This window comes from Balaenoptera ricei, chromosome 2 (assembly GCF_028023285.1).
Source record: "Balaenoptera ricei isolate mBalRic1 chromosome 2, mBalRic1.hap2, whole genome shotgun sequence".
Classification (NCBI taxonomy): Eukaryota; Metazoa; Chordata; class Mammalia; order Artiodactyla; family Balaenopteridae; genus Balaenoptera; species Balaenoptera ricei.
The window spans coordinates 183,021,543-183,046,419 of record NC_082640.1 but is presented as its reverse complement, the minus strand read 5'-3'; the positions used below and the strand labels follow the sequence as shown (position 1 = coordinate 183,046,419).

The 24,877-nt window shown below is 39.8% G+C and overlaps 1 protein-coding gene across 3 annotated transcripts in view; it reads right to left on the bottom strand.

Moving 5' to 3' along the window:
* Positions 1-24,877, bottom strand: part of EML1 (EMAP like 1) — a 205,611-nt gene that overhangs the window by 46,542 nt on the left and 134,192 nt on the right. For all 3 annotated transcript variants that reach the window (XM_059914983.1, XM_059914981.1, XM_059914982.1), the window contains exon 4: positions 8,621-8,755. In XM_059914983.1, coding sequence (XP_059770966.1) covers positions 8,621-8,755 — 135 coding nt within the window. The remainder of the gene's footprint in view (positions 1-8,620; positions 8,756-24,877) is intronic.

The following is a 24,877-nucleotide window of genomic DNA, read 5'->3' as shown; positions in this document are numbered from 1 at the left end:
ACAGTGAATAAACTCTGGGACCAGAATGAGGCTCCATCCATCCCTATCCAAGTTCGGAGTCAGTGCAGATGTTCCCCACCCTGAAGCCCAGGACAGAAGTAAGCCCACAGGAGAGAAAGGATTTCCCTTCTGGCAAGCAAACCCTCGTCTCTTGGCTATTCCGGCCTCAGGCTGCTGGGCCCAAGATCTCCAAAATGAACCGTGGTGCAATCCGGTGCGGGTTTTTTTACTGCTCTGTTTTTGGCAGGAAGGAGATGTGCTGAAAGAGCTTGGCTGTACACTCCCTAAAGCTGGAAGGTTCGGGAGACTCTCCTAAGGACTCTTCTAACTAGAAGCAGTACCTGGGGGTCACGGAGGACGCGAGGCAGCCTGGAGCCTTCACCAGACCAGTAGCTGGATCTAGAGGCAGTAGGAGGAAACCAGACAGTTGGCCCAAAGGAAAACTCCCACCCGGAGCTGTGAGCTCACACCACGAAGCAGCTATAATCACCTAAGTCACATGGTATCCCCGAAAATGTTCACTGTGGACTTTGGTTGCCAGGACTGTCAAAAGCAGCTGTTTCCCCTTCATCTGATATCATTCAGATGACTCACTGTGGGCTGGGTGTTTGTAAGGGGGAGAGTCCAGCCAAGAACTCGTTCAGACTCAGATGCAACGAGTATTCCCTGCACTGCTCCTCTGCGGTGGGATCCGCGCTTAGCACGTTCGTATCTGTTACTAATTTACCCCAGGGTCCTGAAAGCCGGTCTCCGACACATGGGTGACGCAGGTAACAGGGAGCTCTGGAGACGGGAATTAGGGCAGACTGACAGTGGCCAAACGCTTCCGAGCAGAGATGCTTGCTTTACAAAATGATTAACAAGGGCTGATCGAGGAGGAAACCGTTCCAAAGTCAAACATGTTTTTTCCCTGCAACTTGTTCATCTACAAAAACGGCACCTCTCGGCATACCATGCCTCCTTCTGAAAATGACTTCACTTGATGAATTGTGATCCCTGCTGGGAGTCAAGATACTCTGCTGTGTAGATAATGATTCTTTTTATAAATTGCCCTTAAGTAAGCAGCTGTTAACTACAGGTAGGGTCATTCAGGAACCATCTATTTAAAATATTTAGAAGTTGCTATTGGGGACAAAAGCTACTGCTTCATGGACATTTCCAACCAATACTTCCAGTTTAACGTGGCAGAAGGAGCACAGGTTTTTTTTTTTTTTTTTGGTTGCACTGGGTCTTAGTTGAGGCTCGCGGGCTCCTTAATTGCAGCACGTGGGCTCCTTAGTTGCAGCAGGTGGGCTCCTTAGTTGCAGCAGGCGGGCTCCTTAATTGTGGCATGTGAACTCTTAGTTGTAGCATGTGGGATCTAGTTCCCTGACCAGGGATCGAACCCAGGCCCCCTGCATTGGAAGCACGGAGCCTTACCCACTGCACCACCAGGGAAGTCTCAGGAGCACAGATTTTGAAGGCAGTTGGATTCGTGTTTCATTTGGGCAAATCATTTTACCTCCATAAACTTTAGATTCTTTCATCTACAAAAATGGGGCTAAAACCACTGTGAGGTATAGGGTACCAGCAGGATCATATATAACATGTAACAAAGTATCTAACACACGGTTATTAATTAATATGACTTCCCTCTTCCTCCTAATTTCACTGACAATAACCTATCAATACATGTATGTATTTTTGAGCTCTTCACCTAACAGCCTCAAAACTAAAACAAAATAAAGAATACCATACCAGCACTTATTATTTTAACATTTGTTAAAAACTAAATGACCCCTTGGCTTAAAGAGTGAAACAATCTTTTCATTTGAAAAAAAAAATAATAAGATGATTCATTTAAATCACCTAATTTCCAGTGTTTCGGAATCCAAAATGCAGTGTTAAAATCATCTACCAATAGGTGGTGCTGTTTGCATAGTTCTTAAATGACTACGGTTTTAAAATCTCAGTACAGTATATAGGTAACATCCTTTCATTCATTCAGCGAATGTTTATTGAGCACTTACTGTGTGCCAGAACTGTGCAAAGTGCTAGGAATACAAAGAAGAAAAAATGACGCAGCTCTGCCCTCCCAAAGCTTAAGGGGGCGGGGGGCGGAATGTGTGGGGAGCCCCTGGAGGGTGGGGAGGGAGTTACAGTTATAGATAAAGTTAATGGGCAGGAACAAAGCAATCTGGAAGGCAGCTAACTCACCAGGGCGCTAAGGCAGGCTTCCCAGAGAAAGGGGCACCCTGAGCTGGGTCCTGAAGGATTAGCTGAAGTTCTCCTCCTGCCAAGTTTCCAGGCACATACATATGCCACTCAGGACAAGGGACAAACCTCCACTTACTAAGTGTTAAAAAGTGTAATTCATCAAGCTATGCATTTGTTTGGTTTTGGTATCTGTTTGATTTTCTAATACTACAATAAAAAGATTTTTCTACATATGCTACCTTCTTACTTTCATTTGAGTTTCTTTAATGAAGACTGAGTTTGAATATCTTTTCCTTAGTTAATTGGCTACGCGTGTTTCTTTCTCAGTGAACTGTCTCTGTTCAAACCTTTTACCCACTTTCCGATTGAGTTAACTGTCTTTTCCCTCACTGGTGTGTGTTGTGACCTTTGGAAATGAAGGACATTGGCCCTTTTCAGTTGTGGGTGTCATTCACAGTTGTGGGTGTCATTCACATTTTCAGTTGTGGGTGTATTTGTTGAGAGGATGAGTCTTCGTGGATTGCTCCTTCCCACTTCCCGCCAAGCCTTAAGCTCTGTCCTGCAAATGGTAGGTGCTCAGTGAGTCAAGCAGTGCTGGGAAAGGGTATGAGTAAGGTGAGAGAAATGTTCAGAATTTCTGATTCCTCCCTTTTCAGGTTGGGATGAGATCAGAAATGGGAGTTGGAGAATTCTGGAATGTCCCAAAAAAGAGAGGCACTCAAGACTGGGGAGTGGGGTGAGCAAAGGTGTGCAAGCATCAGCTCCGACTCTGGGATGGAGAAGGCATATAACAGTAGTCATACCATCTATGGAACGCCAATGTCGGCAAGCCCCATGCTACGTACACCATCTTGTTTAATCCGCACAACAGCCCTGAGAGGTAGGTATTAGTTTTTACTGGTGCTGAGGGAAACCCCAAGGAGGTTAAGTAACTAGTTCACGGTCACATAACAAAAGTGGCAGAGCTGGGATTAAAATTTGGCTATGGCTATAGTGCCCCATCCGTCTACACTCTTTTTGTTATGTTGACTGGGGTAAAAAGATTCATTCAACAAATATTTATTGGGTACCCACTGTATGCTGGGCATTGTTCTAGATGTTGGGCCGGTCTGACTGGACTAGAAAAGCCTTGTTGGTATCCAAATGTCCAACAAAAGTGCATTCGCCTAGATAAATAATGATCCACATCTGAAATAACGTTGTAAGAGTATATTTCCTGACACAAAGACATGCTCATACAGCAAATGAAAAAGAGGGTTACAAAATGCATGCAGAAGAATATCCTTTATGTAAAAATTGTACACTACACACATGCAACACCCTAGAAATAAAAGTCTGGATGGAAACACAATAAAATGGTAGCTGTGAGTTCTCTGAGTGCTGAGATTATAGGGGATTTTCCTTTCCTCTGTTTTGTACACTGGGATATCCTAAAACACATGTTTACTTGTGTAATAAATAGATTACTTCAAAAAGGAAAATAAATCCTGCTGGGGGAAAGGGAGAGCCAGTGTTGGAAGTCATGGATTTCAGGGTACAAGACGGGGTAATGAGCCAGTAGATGAAGGACCTTGAACCCAGGCTGAAGATTAAGATTTAGATTCCAAAAAAAAAAAAAAAAAAGATTTAGATTCCACCATCAGTGATGCTAAAGGAAAAGAAAAGCAATGCTGAGCCTTGAGGACCTTGAGGTGTCAATCAAAAGACTGCCTCATTGGTGTGCGGAAAAGGGAACCCTCCTGCATTGTTGGTGGGAATGTAAATTGGTGCAGCCACTATGGAGAACAGTATGGAGGTTCCTCAAAAAACTAAAAATAGAGTTGCCATATGATCCAGCAATCCCACTCCTGGGCATATATCTGGACAAAACTATAATTCAAAAAGATACATGCACCTCCTATGTTCATAGCAGCACTATTCACAACAGCCAAGATGTGGAAGCAACCTAAATGTCCATCGATAGATGAATGGACAAAGAAGATGTGTGTGTGTGTGTGTGTGTGTGTGTGTGTGTGTAATGGAATATTACTCAGCATAAAAAAGAATGAAATAATGCCATTTGCAGTAATATGGATGGACCTAGAGATCATCATACTGAGTGAAGTCAGACAAATACCATATGATATCACTTATATGTGGAATCTAAAATATGACATAAATGAACTTATCCATGGAACAGAAACAGACTCACAGACATAGAGAACAGACTTGTGGTTGCCAAGGGCGGGGGGTGGGGTGCGGGGTAGGGATGGATTGGGAGTTTGGGATTAGCAGATGCAAACTATTGTATATAGAATGGATAACCAACAAGGACCTACTGTATAGCACATGGAACTATATTCAATACCCTGTGATAAACCATAATAGAAAAGAATATACATATATTATAATTATATATATTATATATGTAACTGAATCACTTTGCTGTACAGCAGAAACTAACACAACATTGTAAATCAACTATACTTAAATAAAATAAATTAAAAAAAAAAAAAGACTGCCTCACTGAACGCTAGAGCTTAAAGAAGGATGGAGCTGAGCGTTGCGCTCAGGGTTCTGAACCTTACAGCCTGGACAAAGCAGCCAGTTGCACAACACAAAAGGGGATCTAAGGGAACACTTTTACGTGGTAGACATCTTCATAATTTTGAAGCTTTTTTCATATTTGTTTACTCCAAAGACGGGCAGTTTACTTGTGTGTTACAACAAGGTTTCCAGCAGATGGCTGAAACATTTCTTGTTCTAACAAAATCAGCTCATATTGCAACAACTTTTTGATGGAAACAAAGTGTCTTGCTTACAAAGTTGATATATCTTATTCCCATCAGAATTACAAAGGGGGAACCAGTTGGATAATTGAAACATTTTATCAGTCTAGCAACATCTAACATAAACTATGCATTATAAACAGTAGTTGTTTTTCTGTCTGATATAAAACATCTTTTTAAAAAAATTAAAAAAAAACCTCTCTTGGATTAGTCTACTGGTGACATGAGATAGTACAGGTTGTTTATCAGAATGTTATTGGCGATTCCCTATTGAAATTTAGTAAGTACTTCATTATGACACAAATCACTGTATAACTGTTAATATTCACTTACGATCAATAATATATAAAGTGAATATTACATTGCCATATATTGCTTTTGTTCTTATGAAAGTTTTGTCAGTACAAAGATTAATAAGGGCTGTTAAAATTCTGTGGCTGATTACAAGCAAAATATTTTAAAATGTTAACTATTCTAAGATAAAAGTCTACAATGTCACAAGAAAAACTGTTGACTCTCACGACCATTTCCAGAGAAAATGAGATACAGGAGCAAGAAAAGTGAAACTCTCAGGAATAATAGTTTCTATGAACACAAAACACGTAATTATTATTAAATAAATTAATGTATCTTGGAAAACGTGAATGTTTAGGACATCAAAAACACTATTATTTTATGTTCGACAGTAAGATCTGTACAGTTTATAGGGAGTGTGATATTATGGAGAAATATAAATGTTGAAAGGAGCCTCTTTCTAATTTTCACAAAAGTGCCAGATGCACTGAAGACAGCTTTGTATATGGTGTGCGGTAATTGTGAGCTTTATAGCAAATAGTCTGTGATTGATACAAGTTAATGCACTGCCCTGTGTGAATGACTTGCTTCTGCAAATCAGGACAGACCCAAAGTTACACCTCACTTACTCACATTCTGATGAGCTTTCCTGTGAATCTCGGGGCCTGCACACCAGCTCATTCTGATGTGACATTAACAATCATGAGAATATATGGCCGGTCCTCTGAATCCACAGGTTCTGCATCCGTGGAATTAAACACCCACAATCATAAAGATCCACGGTTGGTTGAATCTGTGGATGCAAAATCCACTGACTCAAGGACTTGAGCGTCTGTCCTTGGTATGGGGGTGGGGTCCTGGAACCAATCCCCCTCGGACACCCTGGGATGACTGTATAATACTTTATTTCTCCCCAACCAATTTTACATTTTGCCAAAATCCAGGTTGCACTCATAGGACTGTGTCCTGTGAATGTACGTTAATATGTGTTAGACCAAAAAAACACTAATAATTTCAGACGTCATCCACCACCTTCATCTCACCAATGAGGAAATGAAGTTCAGAATTTTGGAAAGCCTCATGAATTATTTTCTTCTACTCTGCACAGGTCTCGATTTATAACAGCTGCCGTTACTGAGTGCCAAGTGCTACGATAGGTGTTTTCCTACTCAGTTAGCTCTTTGACAAGATTCAAGGGAATTAGGTATAAAATCCCTAATTCACAGAGGGGAAAAACTGAGGCTCAGAGAAGTTAACTGGCCAAATTCACTTACAAATCCAGATCTCCCTTTTACTCCAGAGCCTGTGTCCTTTCCATTACATCTTGCTGTTTATAGTAACCAAACACGGACAATGTGTTAAAATGCAAGACAGCATCCTGGCACCATGGACAAATACTTGTGTGTGATGCAGAAGAGGTCACGCTGCCTTAGACCACCGAGGATCATGTTTCAAAGGGGAACTGCATCGAGGCCACCTCTCTATCCCTTTCTTTGCCTGCTTTAAGCCATGGGGACTGGGCACTGGTCCATTCGACTCCAGTTCTGATTTGGTACAAGGTCAAGGTAGCCCAAGAGTGGGGCTCTTCATATGGGAATGGAAAGGAAAGATGAAGGTCAACGGACAGGCAGTAACAGAGCACCAGCTTGACCTTCGCCTCTATTGCTTCTCAGCTACTTCTTCCTTCTGTCTGAGTTCCTGCTGCCATCATTCCCACGGGCCCCTAAAGGTGTCTGTCGGTACCAGCAATGACCTAAGAGAAGGCAGGAACTTTCTCTCTGAAGCTCCTTAGGTGCAACTCAACCAGTTCAGTGCTACCTGGGCCTCAACTACTATTCCTGGGTTCTAATGAGACAAAGAATTTATGTTTAAATGGACATGTTTAGTTGCCTGAATTATTTTTATAAAACGATTAGTAAATTTTCCCAGTCCCTCATTTCCAAATCAAAATTTCCTACGGTAGCACTAAAAAACAAAACCCAAAAAAACCCTTTGTAAATATCTTTCATGGAAATCTTTACCCAGCGCACTTAGCAAAGCCATAGGATTTAAAAGATACAACAGATCTGGAGTTTGCACAATGCAGATTCTTTTTGGAAATTCTTAATACAAATCAGATGTGCAGAGAAGGAGCCAAGTTTTTAAGAATTGCCAAGATCTAGACATCTCAGGTCAACTTCCAAGCTTACGCTGAATTCAGAGAAGCCTAAAGGCCACCCTGCATCTCCCACTTAGGCTCCGCTACCATTGTAACTACTTGGCCTTATTTCCAAGGTATTATCACCCAATTAGCATAATCTTCTGATAAGAAGTCCTATTAATAGTCTAAATTAGAAGACAACCCCATGTTAGTGGCTTTGAGATTGTTAATGGACTGTGGACTTGACCTGCTAGAGATATGAGAGGCCCCTGTATCTCTTTCTACAGAACATATCTTTTAGGAATAAAACTGAAAAAGGGTTTAAGCTTCCTTAACAGGACTGAAGCAGAATGGACTTACAAGCTTGGAATTTTTCCAGCCTGTGGGTTGGCGTCCACTGCTTTATGACTAAGCCTTCTCCTTACACGAACATTTGGAAAAAAACAAAACAAAACATGGTTAGCCTGTGAAGCTGAAATTCCTTCCTAAGCCTTGCTCAATAGAGAGAACAGAATTAAAGCACAATGTTTAAAAAGAGAGAATAAAGTACATTGAGTAGATATATACAGAGACAGAGAAACTGATCTCATATACACGATACATTCTTAAACATAAAACAAGCTCTTAAAATGCCCCAAATTAGCTTTCACTAATAAAATGTTACTATTAGTTTAACAGGGAGCTATCATAATCCATTATAAAACCAACCTCAAAGAAAAAACTCAAAGCACGTTTCATGAAACCAGAAAGAAAATGGTTCCTAGTTCTGGTGTTAGCTCAATACTAAAAAGAGTTTCTGACAAATCATAAAATTACAACTTTGCACCCAGTCTGTCGTAGAAAATACTGTTCACAAACAAGCCACTAAAATTAATTTTAAAATGGCAGCAGAGAGTATTAGAAATATAAAGTGCTCCGTGTGGAAATTCAGAACAGGTTCTCAAATTCCATGGAGTCTGGTACTAAGCAAATTCTCAGAAACGACTTCTGTCTGAATAGGAGCCCTGAGAGTTCAAGTTGTAATTTTCTACTCGCATGATAGCTGGTGTGAGCTGTGACCGGCAGCTGTTTGATTAGCGCCCACAATGACGTCAGGAGAAGGCGTATGTGGCATGGAGGGCTCACAGCTTGTGTGCGTATTAGGGGGTCTTCTGATTCACCTCTGGGAAAAGAGGCCACACAATATCTGAACCGCAGGAACCAGCAGTAAGACGCCCCTTACCTTTCACTGTTCTTTTTGCCACTAGAAGAACTGCTGGTGGATCCCGTGCGATTCCGGTTTCCTTTGGAATCCCCATAGCTTTCCCTTCGACCACCAGGAGATACCCGTTCGGAAGAGCTGGTCCTCTTGATGGTACTAAAAGTACAAAGTAAATGACAATGAAATCCTTCACGGAGTGATTTTATTTTACTGCTGAGTGTGAAAATACATACATAGAACATTCTATTTCCATGTGGATATTTAAAAGATAGACTGGTTCGAAATTCCTAACTATAGAGATCAAAAAACTTTTCTGAATGCCACTTGAGATCAGTGCCTCTACTCATTGCCTTTGTAACTGTGGCAATTAGTGTAGTTCAAGGTCATAGAGGAAGCTGAAAGGTAAGATTCCCAAAAATACCGTGAGAACTCTCCAGGGGCTTAGTGGGAGGTGACCCCGCCCTTGCGCAGGCTTCAGTCTAGACCGGTGGTGCTTAACCAGGGGTGACTCTGCCCCCCAGGGACACCTGACAATGTCTGGAGACACTTTTGCTTGTCACAACTGGGGCAGGGGGAGGGCTGCTGCATCTAATGCACAGAGGCCAGGGACGCTGCTAAACACCCTGTAATGCCCAGGACAGCCCCGCGACAAAGAAGGATCCAGCCCCAGATGTCAATAGTGCTGATATGGAAGAACTCTGGTCTAAAGGCATACGTGGGACAAAGACATGCCACTCTCTGCAGGAGGCCTCTGTTTAGAGGTGGTGCCCATGCAAGTGCTTACTTCCTTCTGAGTAACCAGAGGGACTAGAGCGGTTGGAAGCCTGGTGAGGGATGTCTGGGGAGGACTTCCTGAAGACTGTCAGTTTCTGGGAGACAGAAAATGAACGGCTTGAACGTGTTATAACGACACAGTAGGGAAGAGCCTGTCCTAGGAAAAGGGATACCCCACGCACAGGTAATTCACAGGCGTGAGGGGTCAGTTAGCCAGGGCAGGGGCTGTAGGTTGATGGTTTGCTCTTGGAGCCCGGAAGTGTATTACAGGCATCCCTGTAAAGTTTGTTTGTTTGTTTGTTTTATCTTCATCATTAGGCCATATGTTTCCTGAGATCCCGTCTCATTTATCATTCTTATATTCTTTGCAGAGCATAGTATAGAAGCTTGATAAATATTAATTAAATGAAAGGGTGAAATAAATGAAACGATCAATGGTAGTGTCACACTGACCCTGTCACAGGTAGAGGCATGTGATGCTATAATTTAGCACCTGCTCCGTGAGAAAGAAAGAAGGACAAGAGTGGATGGTGGTACCGCTCCCGGGTGGGGCTGCGGGGGGAGGTCTGGTCTGGATGCACAGAGTCAAGGTGCAGGTGGGCGATAACGCAAGTCTGCAACCCAGGAGGTGGCTCGGGTCTGGCCCTGTCAACTGGGGGTGGGGGGGGGGCACTGAACCATGGACGTGGAGGAAATCTCCACGCCAGGAAGGAGAGAAGATGAGAACGAAGAGAACCTCCCCGGGAAAGAGTAACTTTATAAGACGTGGGATGAGGAACTGCCACAGGAATCTCAGGTAGCAGATAAACCCCGAGGGACTGGGGAGGAAGAACCCCCGAGGACAGTGAAGGTGCTGGGGTTGTGGATGCAGGAGGGGGACCTCGATGATGAAGCCTCAGGGCCTCCAGTCAGGGGAGGGTGGAGACGGACCTGAATTTCAATCCGGAGGACACAGCAGCTGAGAAGCTTGAGACAGTGAGACTACCGCCCCTGGGCTGGATTCCAAAGCCCTCCTTTCTCACAATTAAATAACACAGAATGTGCAAGAGCCTTGCACACGGGATGCTCTGCTGTCTTCCCTTCATTCTCTTTTTCCTCCTCATCTCTGCCTCCCTTTGGGCCAACTTTAAGTCCTTTTTCCTCTGTAACTTCCAATCGGTCAGTAAATAATCTCTTAGCACGTTTTCAAAAACTGCACGGTGTATCGGCTTTTGAAAAACCATCTCGCTCCCTGAGTGAATGAACATAAATAAAATGACCATAATCATGATGATCTGAAGACATTTTCTGCGTAGTCTTTTTGGTCACTGAGGAAACACTGAATTGACAGCCCCAGGATCTCACAGCTGGGATCTGCACCGGTGTGTCTTAAGGTCAAAATGTGAATTTTTAGAACTCTCAATTTGAGGACAAGGAAATTATAGACCTTAGGAGAGCATTACATTTCTGAAATTTAGGATTGAAGTCTAAAAATTACAGAAACCTTTGTGTTTAAAGTTCAAGATCTTCCAGTGACGAAAAACACCAAGCTAATTTCACGTTGTGGGAGCGCTCTATGCTAAGCATCTGGCCTGCCGAGGCTCTCAGGCATGCTGCCCCAGCAGCTGGCAGCCCTGAGCATCACCTCCGTAGTGTCCTTGTGGGAGTTCAGGGCAAGTTCATGGCAATTTAAAGGCTTGTATAAAACACCCTTAAAGAGCTGAAAAGCCATGACTGTTAATCAATGATAGCAAACGTTAACCGATTTTCTAATAATCAACACTCAACCTGGTGGCTGGAAGAGTTAAGAGGGGAGATCAATGATGGAACCATGGGCAGCAACGGTTCACATATATTAAGAGCTTCGCGTTTTATATGAATCGTTTAATTTAAACCTCAAATCCCCTGCAAAAGTATCATTATCCCTATTCTACAGATGAGGGGACAGCTTCAGGGATATAAGGCAACACGTCTGAGGTTACTTGACCCCCTTGCTCTCTACTGGGCCTCCTAGTTAAGGCCACCTAGGGAATTCCCTGGTGGGCCAGTGGTTAGGACTCCTCGCTTTCACGGCAGAGGGCGCGCGTTTGATCCCTGCTCAGGGAACTAAGATCCCACAAGCTGTGCGGCATGGCCAAAAAATAAATAAATAAAATAAAGACCACCTGCAATTTATGAAACACCGAAGTACATTAGTTTTGAGGACCTGTTGAACAGAGATGTTGAACACCTAAAAATCCAATAAAGGTCAATAATTAATACAGTTATATGATTTAAGACTTGATCAATGGCAGGCATCGGATAAGGCCCTCTAAGCTACTGCACTAAAAGGGTGGTAAAACTACCGAAGCAGCAGCGAGGGTTACAAAGTAAATCTAAGTGCTCCTCACCTGGGTGTGGAACTGTTCAGTTTGCATGCACTGAGAAGACTCACAGACCTGTTTAATCTACGTATGAGAGGCACGGAAACAAAGCAGAATAAACATGAGTGCGATAATAGAAGCGTGGAAGAATATTTTGGTAAACTTCAATAAGTTACAGAATACACCGCACATTAAAATGGGAAAACATTTTGGTTTGCATATATAGACTTGGATATAATCCATCGCGGCTCTTTCAAGATATTTGTCGTTCACGCATTTGCATTAAAATGTTAAGCTTATAAAAAAATCTACTATTGTTGTATACGTAGAAAAAACAAGAAATTTCCTTTTGAGAGCCAAGAGCTCTCATGAATTAAAGAGGATTTACTAGGGCTCAGAGTGAAGGACAGAAAATAGAGCTTGAAGACAAGACATTTGCAGGAACAAGGGCGGCCAGAGGAAGTAATACTGTATACTCGCTGAGAGAAGCCTCCTTCAATAACCAGCAGGGAATATCAAGGAAGTTATGCTCCCTCTGGACAGCAAGTGAGAAATCATGCTCTTTATTTTGAAAGTGGTAGGAGTCCTAGCTTGTGAAGGACTGTATAATAACACAGCCCATTTTTTATTGCTTAAGGCAAGCATTTTTGGTGTAGAAATGCAGATACCATCATTTCTCTTTTCCCTTCTGCTCTCAACCTCCACTCTCAAACCCAAAGTTCTGAAAATACAATGGTTCTTTACCTTACACTACAGTTGCATTCAATGGTTTTTGCCAATTTAAACTAAATTTTAGACATAATAAAATCTCTGCAAAGGGAGAACAGAGGAAAAATGGCCATCTTTCTGTTAGATAATAACTCTAAATGTAATAAGCTACCATAGCATCTTTCTTTCATTATGTGATTTAAAACCAAGAATTGGTTTTCCAAAATTTTGCAAAAAAGATCCCAAACTTTTACAATGGAAAAAAAATACTGGGACTTCCCTGGTGGTCTGGTGGAAGATTCTGCGCTCCCAATGCAGGGGGCCCAGGTTCGATCTCTGGTCAGGAAACTAGATCCCGCATGCCGCAACTAAAAGATCCCGCATGCTGCAACGAAGACCTGGCACAGCCAGGTCCTATTTATAAATAAATAAATAATAAAAAAGAAAGAAAATACTAATCTGAGGGGAAGCTTGTACTCGTGACCCAAGATTTTCTGATGAGGTCATTAGTCATGACAGCCGGAGGGATTAACGCTAGATTAAAACGATTATCTACTCAACAAATACTCATTTGGAATCAATTTATACTGGGCTCTACGCTGAGCACGGGCAAATCAACATGGGACCAGGAGTAACCTGGTTTTTGTCCTGCAAGGGGTGAGGTAATTGTGACAGATTGAGGTCATGCAACTTCAGTAATTAGGAAATGCTCTTATCTTTGTCTAAAGACATCTTCGTAGCAAAAACCAAGGCATTTTCTAAGAAGGTTGGTGGCCTTAAGAGAATTTGACAGACCAAAATAAGTTTTTTTTCTATCATATGAAGCCAACTACCTGAGCCCAGAGGGGGCTCAACACTTGTAACACTTCTGATAAGACAATAAGTACCAACTCATCTTCCTCTGTTCAACAGCACCAACTCCCATTTCTAGCTTGTTACAGAGATCACACTCAAAACCTGAATTTAACACATACATTTCAATGGATCTCAATGATAAAGAATATATTAGAAAAAAAAAAAAAACCCAAAGCAGATTTAAACCATGTAAGTACCTGGCACTGACTTTGGTGCTTTTACAAATGCTGTATTTCTAATGAGTGCAACTATTTTTCTAAAGGACTATCAGCTGTTTGTTTGAAAGCCATAGATATTTACCATCCTACCTTCCAACTGGAGCAGAGCATTTTAAAAATAATGCTCTCTTTTTGTACCAGTTTTGTTCTTTTGATCTCTCTTCTCACAGCTTTGCCCTATTGTAAATCTCTACTTAGGAGTGGAAAGAATGAGTGATTGTTTTGAGCCAGTGGAAATGTTATTCTATTGTCAGCTCCAGCATCCCCACTGAGGAAGGTATGACCCTACAATGTCTTCCCCGGATTTTCTGCCTTTTCTCCTTTCACTAAAGGAAACAAAGCTTTTCCCGAGGATTCCAAATCACGCCCCCAATCGAAGTCTTAATTGGCAACACAAAGCATAGCCCCTGGGTGCTGGACGATTTCCAAAGGGGATTTTGTTCTTTAGTACTAGGCTGAAAAAGCCCCAGAGAAAAGAAAACAAACATATACCCATCCACACACCAGAGATGCCCCAGCTTGGTTAATTTGGAACTCTGATTACAGAAAAATTCCTACATGATTATAAATGTATTTGAAATGGCTCGGAGGTTGTTTTAATCCTAACAGGCAGAATGCCCAGCTTGCTTCTGTTTTCAAAATTCTCTCCTAAGGAGAGATCTATAGGAACTTCGTCACAGAGTAATTATTATATGCCACTGTTTGGGTTTCCAACTTCCAGACAGATGGGAATTCACATCCACGGAAGCCCACAAAAGGCAGAGAAACAAAATAAATGAATCACTATGCTCCACACCGAAACACCAAGAGTCTCAGACACTCAGTCTAGAAAACCACGTATTTCTAGTTGGCTGCCGGACAATAGCTTATCAAATGAATAAAACTGATTATTTTGTAAATTAAAAAGAAAAGTCTACAGAGGCCTAAGAACATTTCTAGAAAGAAGGTTATTGTTTAAATGCTAATACACACACGCACGCACACACGCACACACGCACATACACACATATATAAAATATGATGGCTACTGATTATCCTTCCCCGCCACCATCCTTTCCTTCTAAGGTAATATTGCTGAGGGCAAGCAGTGTCCATGAGCTCCTTCATACACGGCTGAAACGGGGGGCAGAGGACCCAGGCTTCTGCTCACAGCAAGGGGCCTGGTCCTGTAATGGGAGTTCAGGCCCTGCAGCCCCATATTAATGGGCAGTTCTGCCTCTCAGAGTTGCAACTTGCTGCCAATCTCTGCTCAGAGTCACCCTCGCCCCTGCCTGCTACTCCTGTCAGCACCCTCAGGGGCATCTCAGAACATCACTGTTTCTAAAGAGCACCATCCAGACAGGATGGGGCACACAAAAGGGATGGTTTCCAAAGAGTAATTATATCAAGCATTTTTTTATGAGTAGATGTAAGCGCTGACCTGGAAATCTTTGCAAGAAGCAGCCTATCACAGTGAAAGGAGTGTGAGCTCTGGATCCAGGCAGACCTGGGTTTGAGCCCAGGTTCTCTACTCACTTGATCCCGGGCAAGTTACTTCACTTCTTTGAGCGTCAGTTTACCCACTGGTAAAACAGGGATAATAATATCTACCTTGGAAGGTTGTTTTGAGGATCAGTGATAATGGTATTAAAAGCTTGATGCTTAGTGTGCTTTTATTATCAAAAGATAATTTCTATCATCATCACTGATTTAAAGAGGGGCTGAAGCACCATTATGGCTCTTTGTCTTTTTCACATCCTGTGAAAAGAAAGTATCAATTAGATTCTTCAGCAGAGCCTCACTCCTGTAGTCATCTGCATAAATCTCCTCCCCCAGCCTTATCCTACCCTGAATCAGTGTTTCAAATACTAGAACTCAACACACAATTTGCCAGGGATTCTAACAGTTGTGCCAATTAATCCTGCAAGGTCTAAGAAAAGCATAAACAGTCTATTAAGTGAAGGACATTATTGTACTACATCAAAGTTACTTTGGATCAAACACAGAGCCTTCTACAAAATCAAAGTGCAAGAATGCTTGACATATGCTCTCATGAAAGGAACTGAAAGCTAGAAATTGTATCTACATTTCAAATTTTACTTTTATGATTTTTTGCTCTGAAAAAAAATTTTCCTTTTACTTAAATGCCAAATATATAAAGAGATATAAATTTTAAAAGTTTATTTTCTTTAAGAATAAAGAAAAAGAATCTCAGTTTTTCATTAACTACTTGCTACTTTAAAAAGTCAATCTTGAAATTCAACAACTCACTCTTAAACAGCCAATGAGTTAAAGAAGAAATCGCAAGAGAATTTTGAAAATATCTAGAGACAAATGAAAACAAAAACAAAACATTCTAAAACTTGTGGGATGCAGAGAAAGCAGTGCTAAGAGGGAAGTTTATAGCTGTGAAAACACATTAAAGAGAAGAAAGATCTGAAATCAACAACTTAACTTTATACCTCAAGGAAACAGAAGAAAACAAGAACAAATAAAGCTAAAAGTTAGCAAAGGGAAGGTAATAATAAAGATTACAGTAGAGATAAACAAAATGGAGAAAAGAAAAACAGTAGAAAAAAATCAATGAAACCAAGAGTTGATTTTTGAAAAGATCAATAAAATTGCCAAATCCTCCATTAAACTGAGAAAAAGAGAGAAGACTCAAATAACTAAAATTAGAAACTAAAGAGGGACCATTACAACTGATGTCACAGAAATAAAAAGGATTATAAGAGACTACTATGAATAAATGCATGCCAACAAATTGAATAAACTAGAAGAAATGAATAAATTCCTAGAAACATACAACCTATAAAGACTGAATCCTGAAGTATTGAAAACTCTGAATAGACCTATAACTAAGTAAGGAGATTGAAGCAGTAATCAAAACTCTCCCAACAAAGCAAAGCCCAGGACCAGATGGCATGACTCCAGAATTCTACCAAACATTTAAAGAACTAATACCAATCCTCCTCAAACTCTTCTAAAGACTAAAGGGGCAGTGGGGGCACATCCAATCTCATTCTAGGAGGCCAGCATTATTCTGATACTAAAAAAAAAAAAAAAAAAAAAAAGACACAACAAGAAAAAATACACGCCAATAACTCTGATAAATAATGATGCAAAAATCAACAAAATACTACTAAACTGAATTTAACAGCACATTAAAAGGATTATACACCATGACCAAGTGGGATTTACACCTGTAATGCAAGGATGGTTCAACATAAGAAAATCGATATAATATTGTACATCACATTAAGAGAATGAAAGACAAAAACCACATGATCATCTAAATTGATGCAGAAAAAGCACTTGACAAAACTCAACACCCTTCATGATAAAAACACTCAAACTAAGAATAGAAGAAAACTACCCCAACATAGTAAAAACCATATATGAAAAGCCCACAGTGAGCTCATACTCAATGGTGAAAGACTCAATGGTGAAAGCTTTTCTCCTAAGGTCAGGAACAAGGCAAGGATACTTACTCTCATCACTATTGAACACAGTACTGGAAGTCCTAGCCAGAGTAATAAGACATGTAAAAAAATAAAAGGCATCCACATTGGAAAGGAAGAAGTAAAACTATCTCTGTTTGCAGATGACATGATCTTAGGGAAAACCCTAAAGATTCCACAAAAAAACTGTTAAAACTAATAATTTCACCAAAGTTGCAGAATACAAAAACCAAAACACAGAAATCAGTTGTATTTCTATTCACTAACAATGACCAATCTGAAAAGGAAATTCAGAAAATAATCATAACATTTATGATAGCATCAAAAAGGACAAACTACTTAGGAATAAACTTAACCAAGGAGGTGAAAGACTTGTAGACAGAAAACTACAAAACACTGCTGAAAGAAATCAAAGAAGATACAAATAAATGGAAAGTCATCCTATTTTTGTGGGATTGGAAGACTTAATATGTTAAAATGTCTACACTACCCAAAGTGATTTACAGATTCAATGCAATCCCTATCAAAATACCAATGGCATTTTTTGTAGAAATAGAAAAAAAATCCTAAAATTCATATGGAATCTAAAGGGACCCCCAAATAGCCAAAACAATCTTGAAAAAGAAGAACAAAATTGGAGGACTCACATTTCCTGATTTCAAAACATACTACAAAGTAACAGTAATCAAGACAGTGTGGTACTGGAATAAAGACAGATAATATAGACCAATGGAACAGAATAGAGAGCCCAGAAATAATCCCTTGCATGTATGGGCAAATGATTTTCAGCAAGGGTGCCAATACTACACAAGGGGGAAAGTCAGTTTCATCAACAAATGGTGTAGGGAAAACTGGACATCCACGTGCAAAAGAATGAAGTTGGACCCTTACCTTATGCTACATACAAAAATTAACTTGAAATGTGTTAAAGACCTAGAACTATGAAACTCCTAGAAGAAAACAGGGGGAAAGCTTTAGGACGTTGGATTCAGCAATTATTTCTTGGATATGACACCAAATGTAAAAATAAACAAATGGGACTGCACCAAACTTAAAAACTTCTGTGCAAAGGAAACTATCAATAGAGTGAGAAAGCAATGTATGGAATAGGAGAAAATATTTGTGAATCATGTATCTGGTAAGGGATTAATATCCAGAATATATAAGGAACTCCTACAATTCAACAACAAAAAAATGAATAACCCAATTAAAAATGGGAAAAGGACTTGAATAGAAAATTTTCCAAAAGATATATACAAATGGCCAACAAGCATATGAAAAAGATTCTCAACATCACTAATAATAAGAGAAATGCAAATGAAAACCATAATGAGATATCACCTCACACCCATTAGAATGGCCACTATCAAGAACAGAAAACAACAAATGTGGGCAAGGATGAGGAGAAATTGGAACCCTTGTGCACTGTTAGTGGGAATGTAAAATGGTGCAGTCATTATGGAAAACATTATGGAGGTTCCTCAAAAAATTAAAAATAGAATTACCATATGACTCAGCAATCCCACTTCTGAGTATATATCCAAAAGAATTCAAAGCAGGATCTCAAAGAGATATGTGCACACCTATGTTGATTGCAGCATTATTCACAATAGCCAAGAGGTGGAAGAAACCCTATGTCCATCGACATGAATGGATAAAGAAAAGGTGATATATATGCACAACGGAATGTTATACAGACTTAAAAAAGAAGGAAATCTTGGGACTTCCCTGGTGGTCCAGTGGGTAAGACTCCACGTTCCCTGTGCAGGGGGCCCGGGTTCGATCCCTGGTGGGGGAACTAGATGCTGCATGCTGCAACTAAGAGTCAGCATGCCACAGCTAAAGATCCCGCATGCTGCAACTAAAAGATCATACATGCCGCAGTGAAGATCCCGCGAGCTGTAACTAAGACCTAGCGCAGCCTAAATAAATAAATAAAATACAAAGCCACTTAAAAAAAAAAAAGGAAATACTGTCACATGCTACAATATGAATGAACCTTGATGGTATTATGTTAAGTGAAATAAGTCAGCCACAAAAGGACAAATACTGCATGATTCCACTCATATGAAGTATCTAATGTAGTCAAATCATAGAAACAGAAAGGACAAAGGTGGTCACCAAAAGCTCTGAGGAGGATTTACTGTTGAAGAGATATATTGGGTTGGCCAAAAAGTTTGTTTGGGCTTTTCCTTCCCATCTTAAGGAAAAATCCGAACGAACTTTTTGGCCAACAAATAGTTTCAGTTCTGCAAGACGAAAAAGTTCTGGAGACCTGCTGTACAACAATGAGAATATACTTGACACTAGTGAACTGTACACTTAAAAATGGTTAAGATAGTAAATTTAATGTGATGTGGTTTTTACCACAATTAAAAATAAAAGAAGAAAAAAATGGTAACAGATGGCAACCTGAAACTTAAAAAGTCAGTCTGTCAATCTTATAACATCTAGATGAATAAAAGACAGTCCATATCTACTGCTGCCAATCAGAATCCAGAAGGTCATTTCATGTTGATTATAAATGAACGATTCAAAGAAGTATTAAAAAGGTATGAAATGAGGCTGAGAATTTCATTTTAAAGTCCTAAAAAGCCCTGCAAAACCAATTTTCTTAAAATTCACAAACAATAAGTACATGAAACTCTATCTGATGAAACACAATGCAAATTTGCTTGGTGAAGGATAAGGCTTTACGTATAAACACTATATGTTTAAGAGCTAAGACGGGACTGTTACATTTTCATTCCGAATCACAATGCAGCATCAAATCTACTCTCACCAGCCCAGTGGGTATCCCAGCACGCTGCAAAGCATACTCACACCCCGAATCCCCAGTGCACATAAAGCAAGATAGCATTTTTTTTTTTTTTTTGGGCTGTATTGGGTCTTTGTTTCCGTGCGAGGGCTTTCTCTAGTTGTGGCAAGCGGGGGCCACTCTTTTTTTTTTTTTTTTTTTTTAATCAGTCATCAATTTTATACACATCACTTTATACATGTCAATCCCAAACGCCCAATTCAGCACACCCCCACCCCCACCCCACCGCAGTTTTCCCCCCTTGGTGTCCATACGTTTGTTCTCTACATCTGTGTCTCAACTTCTGCCCTGCAACCCGGTTCATCTGTACCATTTTTCTAGGTTCCACGTACATGCGTTAATATACGATATTTGTTTTTCTTTTTCTGACTTACTTCACTCTGTATGACAGTCTCTAGATCCATCCACGTCTCAACAAATGACTCAATTTCGTTTCTTTTTATGGCTGAGTAATATTCCATTGTATATATGTACCACATCTTCTTTATCCATTCGTCTGTTGATGGGCATTTAGGTTGCTTCCATGACCTGGCTATTGTAAATAGTGCTGCAATGAACATTCGGGTGCATGTGTCTTTTTGAATTACGGTTTTCTCTGGGTATATGCCCAGTACTGGGATTGCTGGGTCATATGGTAATTCTATTTTTAGTTTTCTAAGGAACCTCTATACTGTTCTCCATAGTGGCTGTATCAATTTACATTCCCACCAACAGTGCAAGAGGGTTCCCTTTTCTCCACACCCTCTCCAGCATTTGTTGTTTGTAGATTTTCTGATGATGCCCATTCTAACTGGTGTGAGGTGATACCTCATTGTAGTTTTGATTTGCATTTCTCTGATAATTAGTGATGTTGAGCATCTTTTCATGTGCTTCGTGGCCGTCTGTATATCTTCTTTGGAGAAATCTCTATTTAGGTCTTCTGCCCATTTTTGGATTGGGTTGTTTGTTTCTTTAATATTGAGCTGCATGAGCTGTTTATATATTTTGGAGATTAATCCTTTGTCCGTTGATTCGTTTGCAAATATTTTCTCCCATTCTGAGGGTTGTCTTTTCGTCTTGTTTATGGTTTCCTTTGCTGTGCAAAAGCTTTGAAGTTTCATTAGGTCCCACTTGTTTATTTCTGTTTTTATTTCCATTACTCTAGGAGGTGGATCAAAAAAGATCTTGCTGTGATTTATGTCAAAGAGTGTTCTTCCTATGTTTTCCTCTAAGAGTTTTATAGTGTCCAGTCTTACATTTAGGTCTCTAATCCATTTTGAGTTTATTTTTGTGTATGGTGTTAGGGAGTGTTCTAATTTCATTCTTTTACATGTAGCTGTCCAGTTTTCCCAGCACCACTTATTGAAGAGACTGTCTTTTCTCCACTGTATATCTTTGCCTCCTTTGTCATAGATTAGTTGACCATAGGTGCGTGGGTTTATCTCTGGGCTTTCTATCTTGTTCCATTGATCCATGTTTCTGTTTTTGTGCCAGTACCATATTGTCTTGATTACTGTAGCTTTGTAGTATAGTCTGAAGTCAGGGAGTCTGATTCCTCCAGCTCCGTTTTTTTCCCTCAAGACTGCTTTGGCTATTCGGGGTCTCTTGTGTCTCCATACAAATTTTAAGATGATTTGTTCTAGTTCCGTAAAAAATGCCATTGGTAATTTGATAGGGATTGTATTGAATCTGTAGATTGCTTTGGGTAGTATAGTCATTTTCACAATGTTGATTCTTCCAATCCGAGAACATGGTATATCTCTCCATCTGTTGGTATCATCTTTAATTTCTTTCATCAGTGTCTTATAGTTTTCTGCATACAGGTCTTTTGTCTCCCTAGGTAGGTTTATTCCTAGGTATTTTATTCTTTTTGTTGCAATGGTAAATGGGAGTGTTTCCATAATTTCTCTTTCAGATTTTTCATCATTAGTGTATAGGAATGCAAGAGATTTCTGTGCATTAATTTTGTATCCTGCAACTTTACCATATTCATTAATTAGCTCTAGCAGTTTTCTGGTGGCAGTTTTAGGATTCTCTATGTATAGTATCATGTCATCTGCAAACAGTGACAGTTTTACGTCTTCTTTTCCAATTTGTATTCCTTTTATTTCTTTTTCTTCTCTCATTGCCGTGGCTAGGACTTCCAGAACTATGTTGAATAACAGTGGTGAGAGTGGACATCCTTGTCTCGTTCCTGATCTTAGAGGAAATGCTTTCAGTTTTTCACCGTTGAGAATGATGTTTGCTGTGGGTTTGTCATATACGGCCTTTATTATGTTGAGGTAGGTTCCCTCTATGCCCACTTTCTGGAGAGTTTTTATCATAAATGGGTGTTGAATTTTGTCAAAAGCTTTTTCTGCATCTATTGAGATGATCATATGGTTTTTCTTCTTCAATTTGTTAATATGGTGTATCACGTTGATTGATTTGTGTATACTGAAGAATCCTTGCATCCCTGGAATAAATCCCACTTGATCGTGGTGTATGATCCTTTTAATGTGTTGTTGGATTCTGTTTGCTAGTATTTTGTTGAGGATTTTTGCATCTATATTCATCAGTGATATTGGTCTGTAATTTTCTTTTTTTGTAGTGTCTTTGTCTGGTTTTGGTATCAGGGTGATGTTGGCCTCATAGAATGAGTTTGGGAGTGTTACTTCCTCTGAAATTTTTTGGAAGAGTTTGAGAAGGATAGGTATTAGCTCTTCTCTAAATGTTTGATAGATTTCACCTGTGAAGCCATCTGGTCCTGGACTTCTGTTTGTTGGAAGATTTTTAATCACAGTTTCAATTTCATTACTTGTGATTGGTCTGTTCATATTTTCTATTTCTTCCTGGTTCAGTCTTGGAAGGTTATACCTTTCTAAGAATTTGTCCATTTCTTACAGGTTGTCCATTTTATTGGCATAGAGTTGCTTGTAGTAGTCTCTTAGGATGCTTTGTATTTCTGCAGTGTCTGTTATAACTTCTCCTTTTTCATTTCTGATTTTATTGATTCGAGTCCTCTCCCTCTTTTTCTTGATGACTCTGGCTAATGGCTTATCAATTTTGTTTATCTTCTCAAAGAACCAGCTTTTAGTTTTATTGATCTTTGCTATGGTTTTCTTTGTTTCTATTTCATTTATTTCCACTCTGATCTTTATGATTTCTTTCCTTCTGCTAACTTTGGGTTTTGTTTGTTCTTCTTTCTCTAGTTTCTTTAGGTGTAAGGTTAGATTGTTTACTTGAGATTTTTCTTGTTTCTTTAGGTAGGCTTGTATAGCTACAAACTTCCCTCTTAGAACTGCTTTTGCTGCATCCCATAGGTTTTGGGTCGTCGTGTTTTCATTATCATTTGTCTCTAGGTATTTTTTGATTTCCTCTTTGATTTCTTCAGTGATCTCTTGGTTATTTAGTAACGTATTGTTTAGCCTCCATGTGTTTGTGTTTTTTACGTTTTTTTCCCTGTAATTCATTTCTAATCTCATAGCGTTGTGGTCAGAAAAGATGCTTGATAGGATTTCAATTTTCTTAAATTTACTGAGGCTTGATTTGTGACCCAAGATGTGATCCATCCTGGAGAATGTTCCGTGCGCACTTGAGAAGAACGTGTAATCTGCTGTTTTTGGATGGAATGTCCTATAAATATCAATTAAATCTATCTGGTCTATTGTGTCATTTAAAGCTTCTGTTTCCTTATTTATTTCCATTTTGGATGATCTGTCCATTGGTGTAAGTGAGGTGTTAAAGCCCCCCACTATTATTGTGTTACTGTCGATTTCCTCTTTTATAGCTGTTAGCAGTTGCCTTATGTATTGAGGTGCTCCTATGTTGGGTGCATATATATTTATAATTGTTATATCTTCTTGGATTGATCCCTTGATCATTATGTAGTGTCCTTCCTTGTCTCTTGTAACATTCTTTATTTTAAAGTCTATTTTATCTGATATGAGTATAGCTACTCCAGCTTTCTTTTGATTTCCATTTGCATGGAATATCTTTTTCCATCCTGTCACCTTCAGTCTGTATGTGTCCCTAGGTCTGAAGTGGGTCTCTTGTAGGCAGCATATATATGGGTCTTGTTTTTGTATCCATTCAGCAAGCCTGTGTCTTTTGCTTGGAGCATTTAATCCATTCATGTTTAAGGTAATTATCGATATATATGTTCCTATGACCATTTTCTTAATTGTTTTGGGTTTGTTTTTGTAGGTCCTTTCCTTCTCTTGTGTTTCCCACTTAGAGAAGTTCCTTTAACATTTGTTATAGAGCTGGTTTGGTGGTGCTGAATTCTCTTAGCTTTTGCTTGTCTGTAAAGCTTTTGATTTCTCCATCAAATCTAAATGAGATCCTTGCCGGGTAGAGTAATCTTGGTTGTAGGTTCTTCCCTTTCATCACTTTAAGTATATCATGCCACTCCCTTCTGGCTTGTAGAGTTTCTGCTGAGAAATCAGCTGTTAATGTTATGGGAGTTCCCTTGTATGTTATTTGTCGTTTTTCCCTTGCTGCTTTCAATAATTTTTGTTTGTCTTTAATTTTTGCCACTTTGATTACTGTGTGTCTCGGCGTGTTTCTCCTTGGGTTTATCCTGTATGGGACTCTCTGCGCTTCCTGGACTTGGGTGGCTATTTCCTTTCCCATGTTAGGGAAGTTTTCGACTATAATCTCTTCAAATATTTTCTCTGGTCCTTTCTCTCTCTCTTCTCCTTCTGGGACCCCTATAATGCGAATGTTATTGCATTTAATGTTGTCCCAGAGGTCTCTTAGGCTGTCTTCATTTCTTTTCATTCTTTTTTCTTTAGTCTGTTCTGCAGCAGTGAATTCTACCATTCTGTCTTCCAGGTCACTTATCCGTTCCTCTGCCTCAGTTATTCTGCTATTGATTCCTTCTAGTGTAGCTTTCATTTCAGTTATTGTATTGGTCATCTCTGTTTGTTTGTTCTTTAATTCTTCTAGGTCTTTGTTAATCATTTCTTGCATCTTCTCAATCTTTGCCTCCATTCTTATTCCGAGGTCCTGGATCATCTTCACTATCATTATTCTGAATTCTTTTTCTGAAAGGTTGCCTATCTCCACTTCATTTAGTTGTTTTTCTGGGGTTTTTTCTTGTTCCTTCATCTGGTATATAGCCCTCTGCCTTTTCATCTTGTCTATCTTTCTGTAAATGTGGT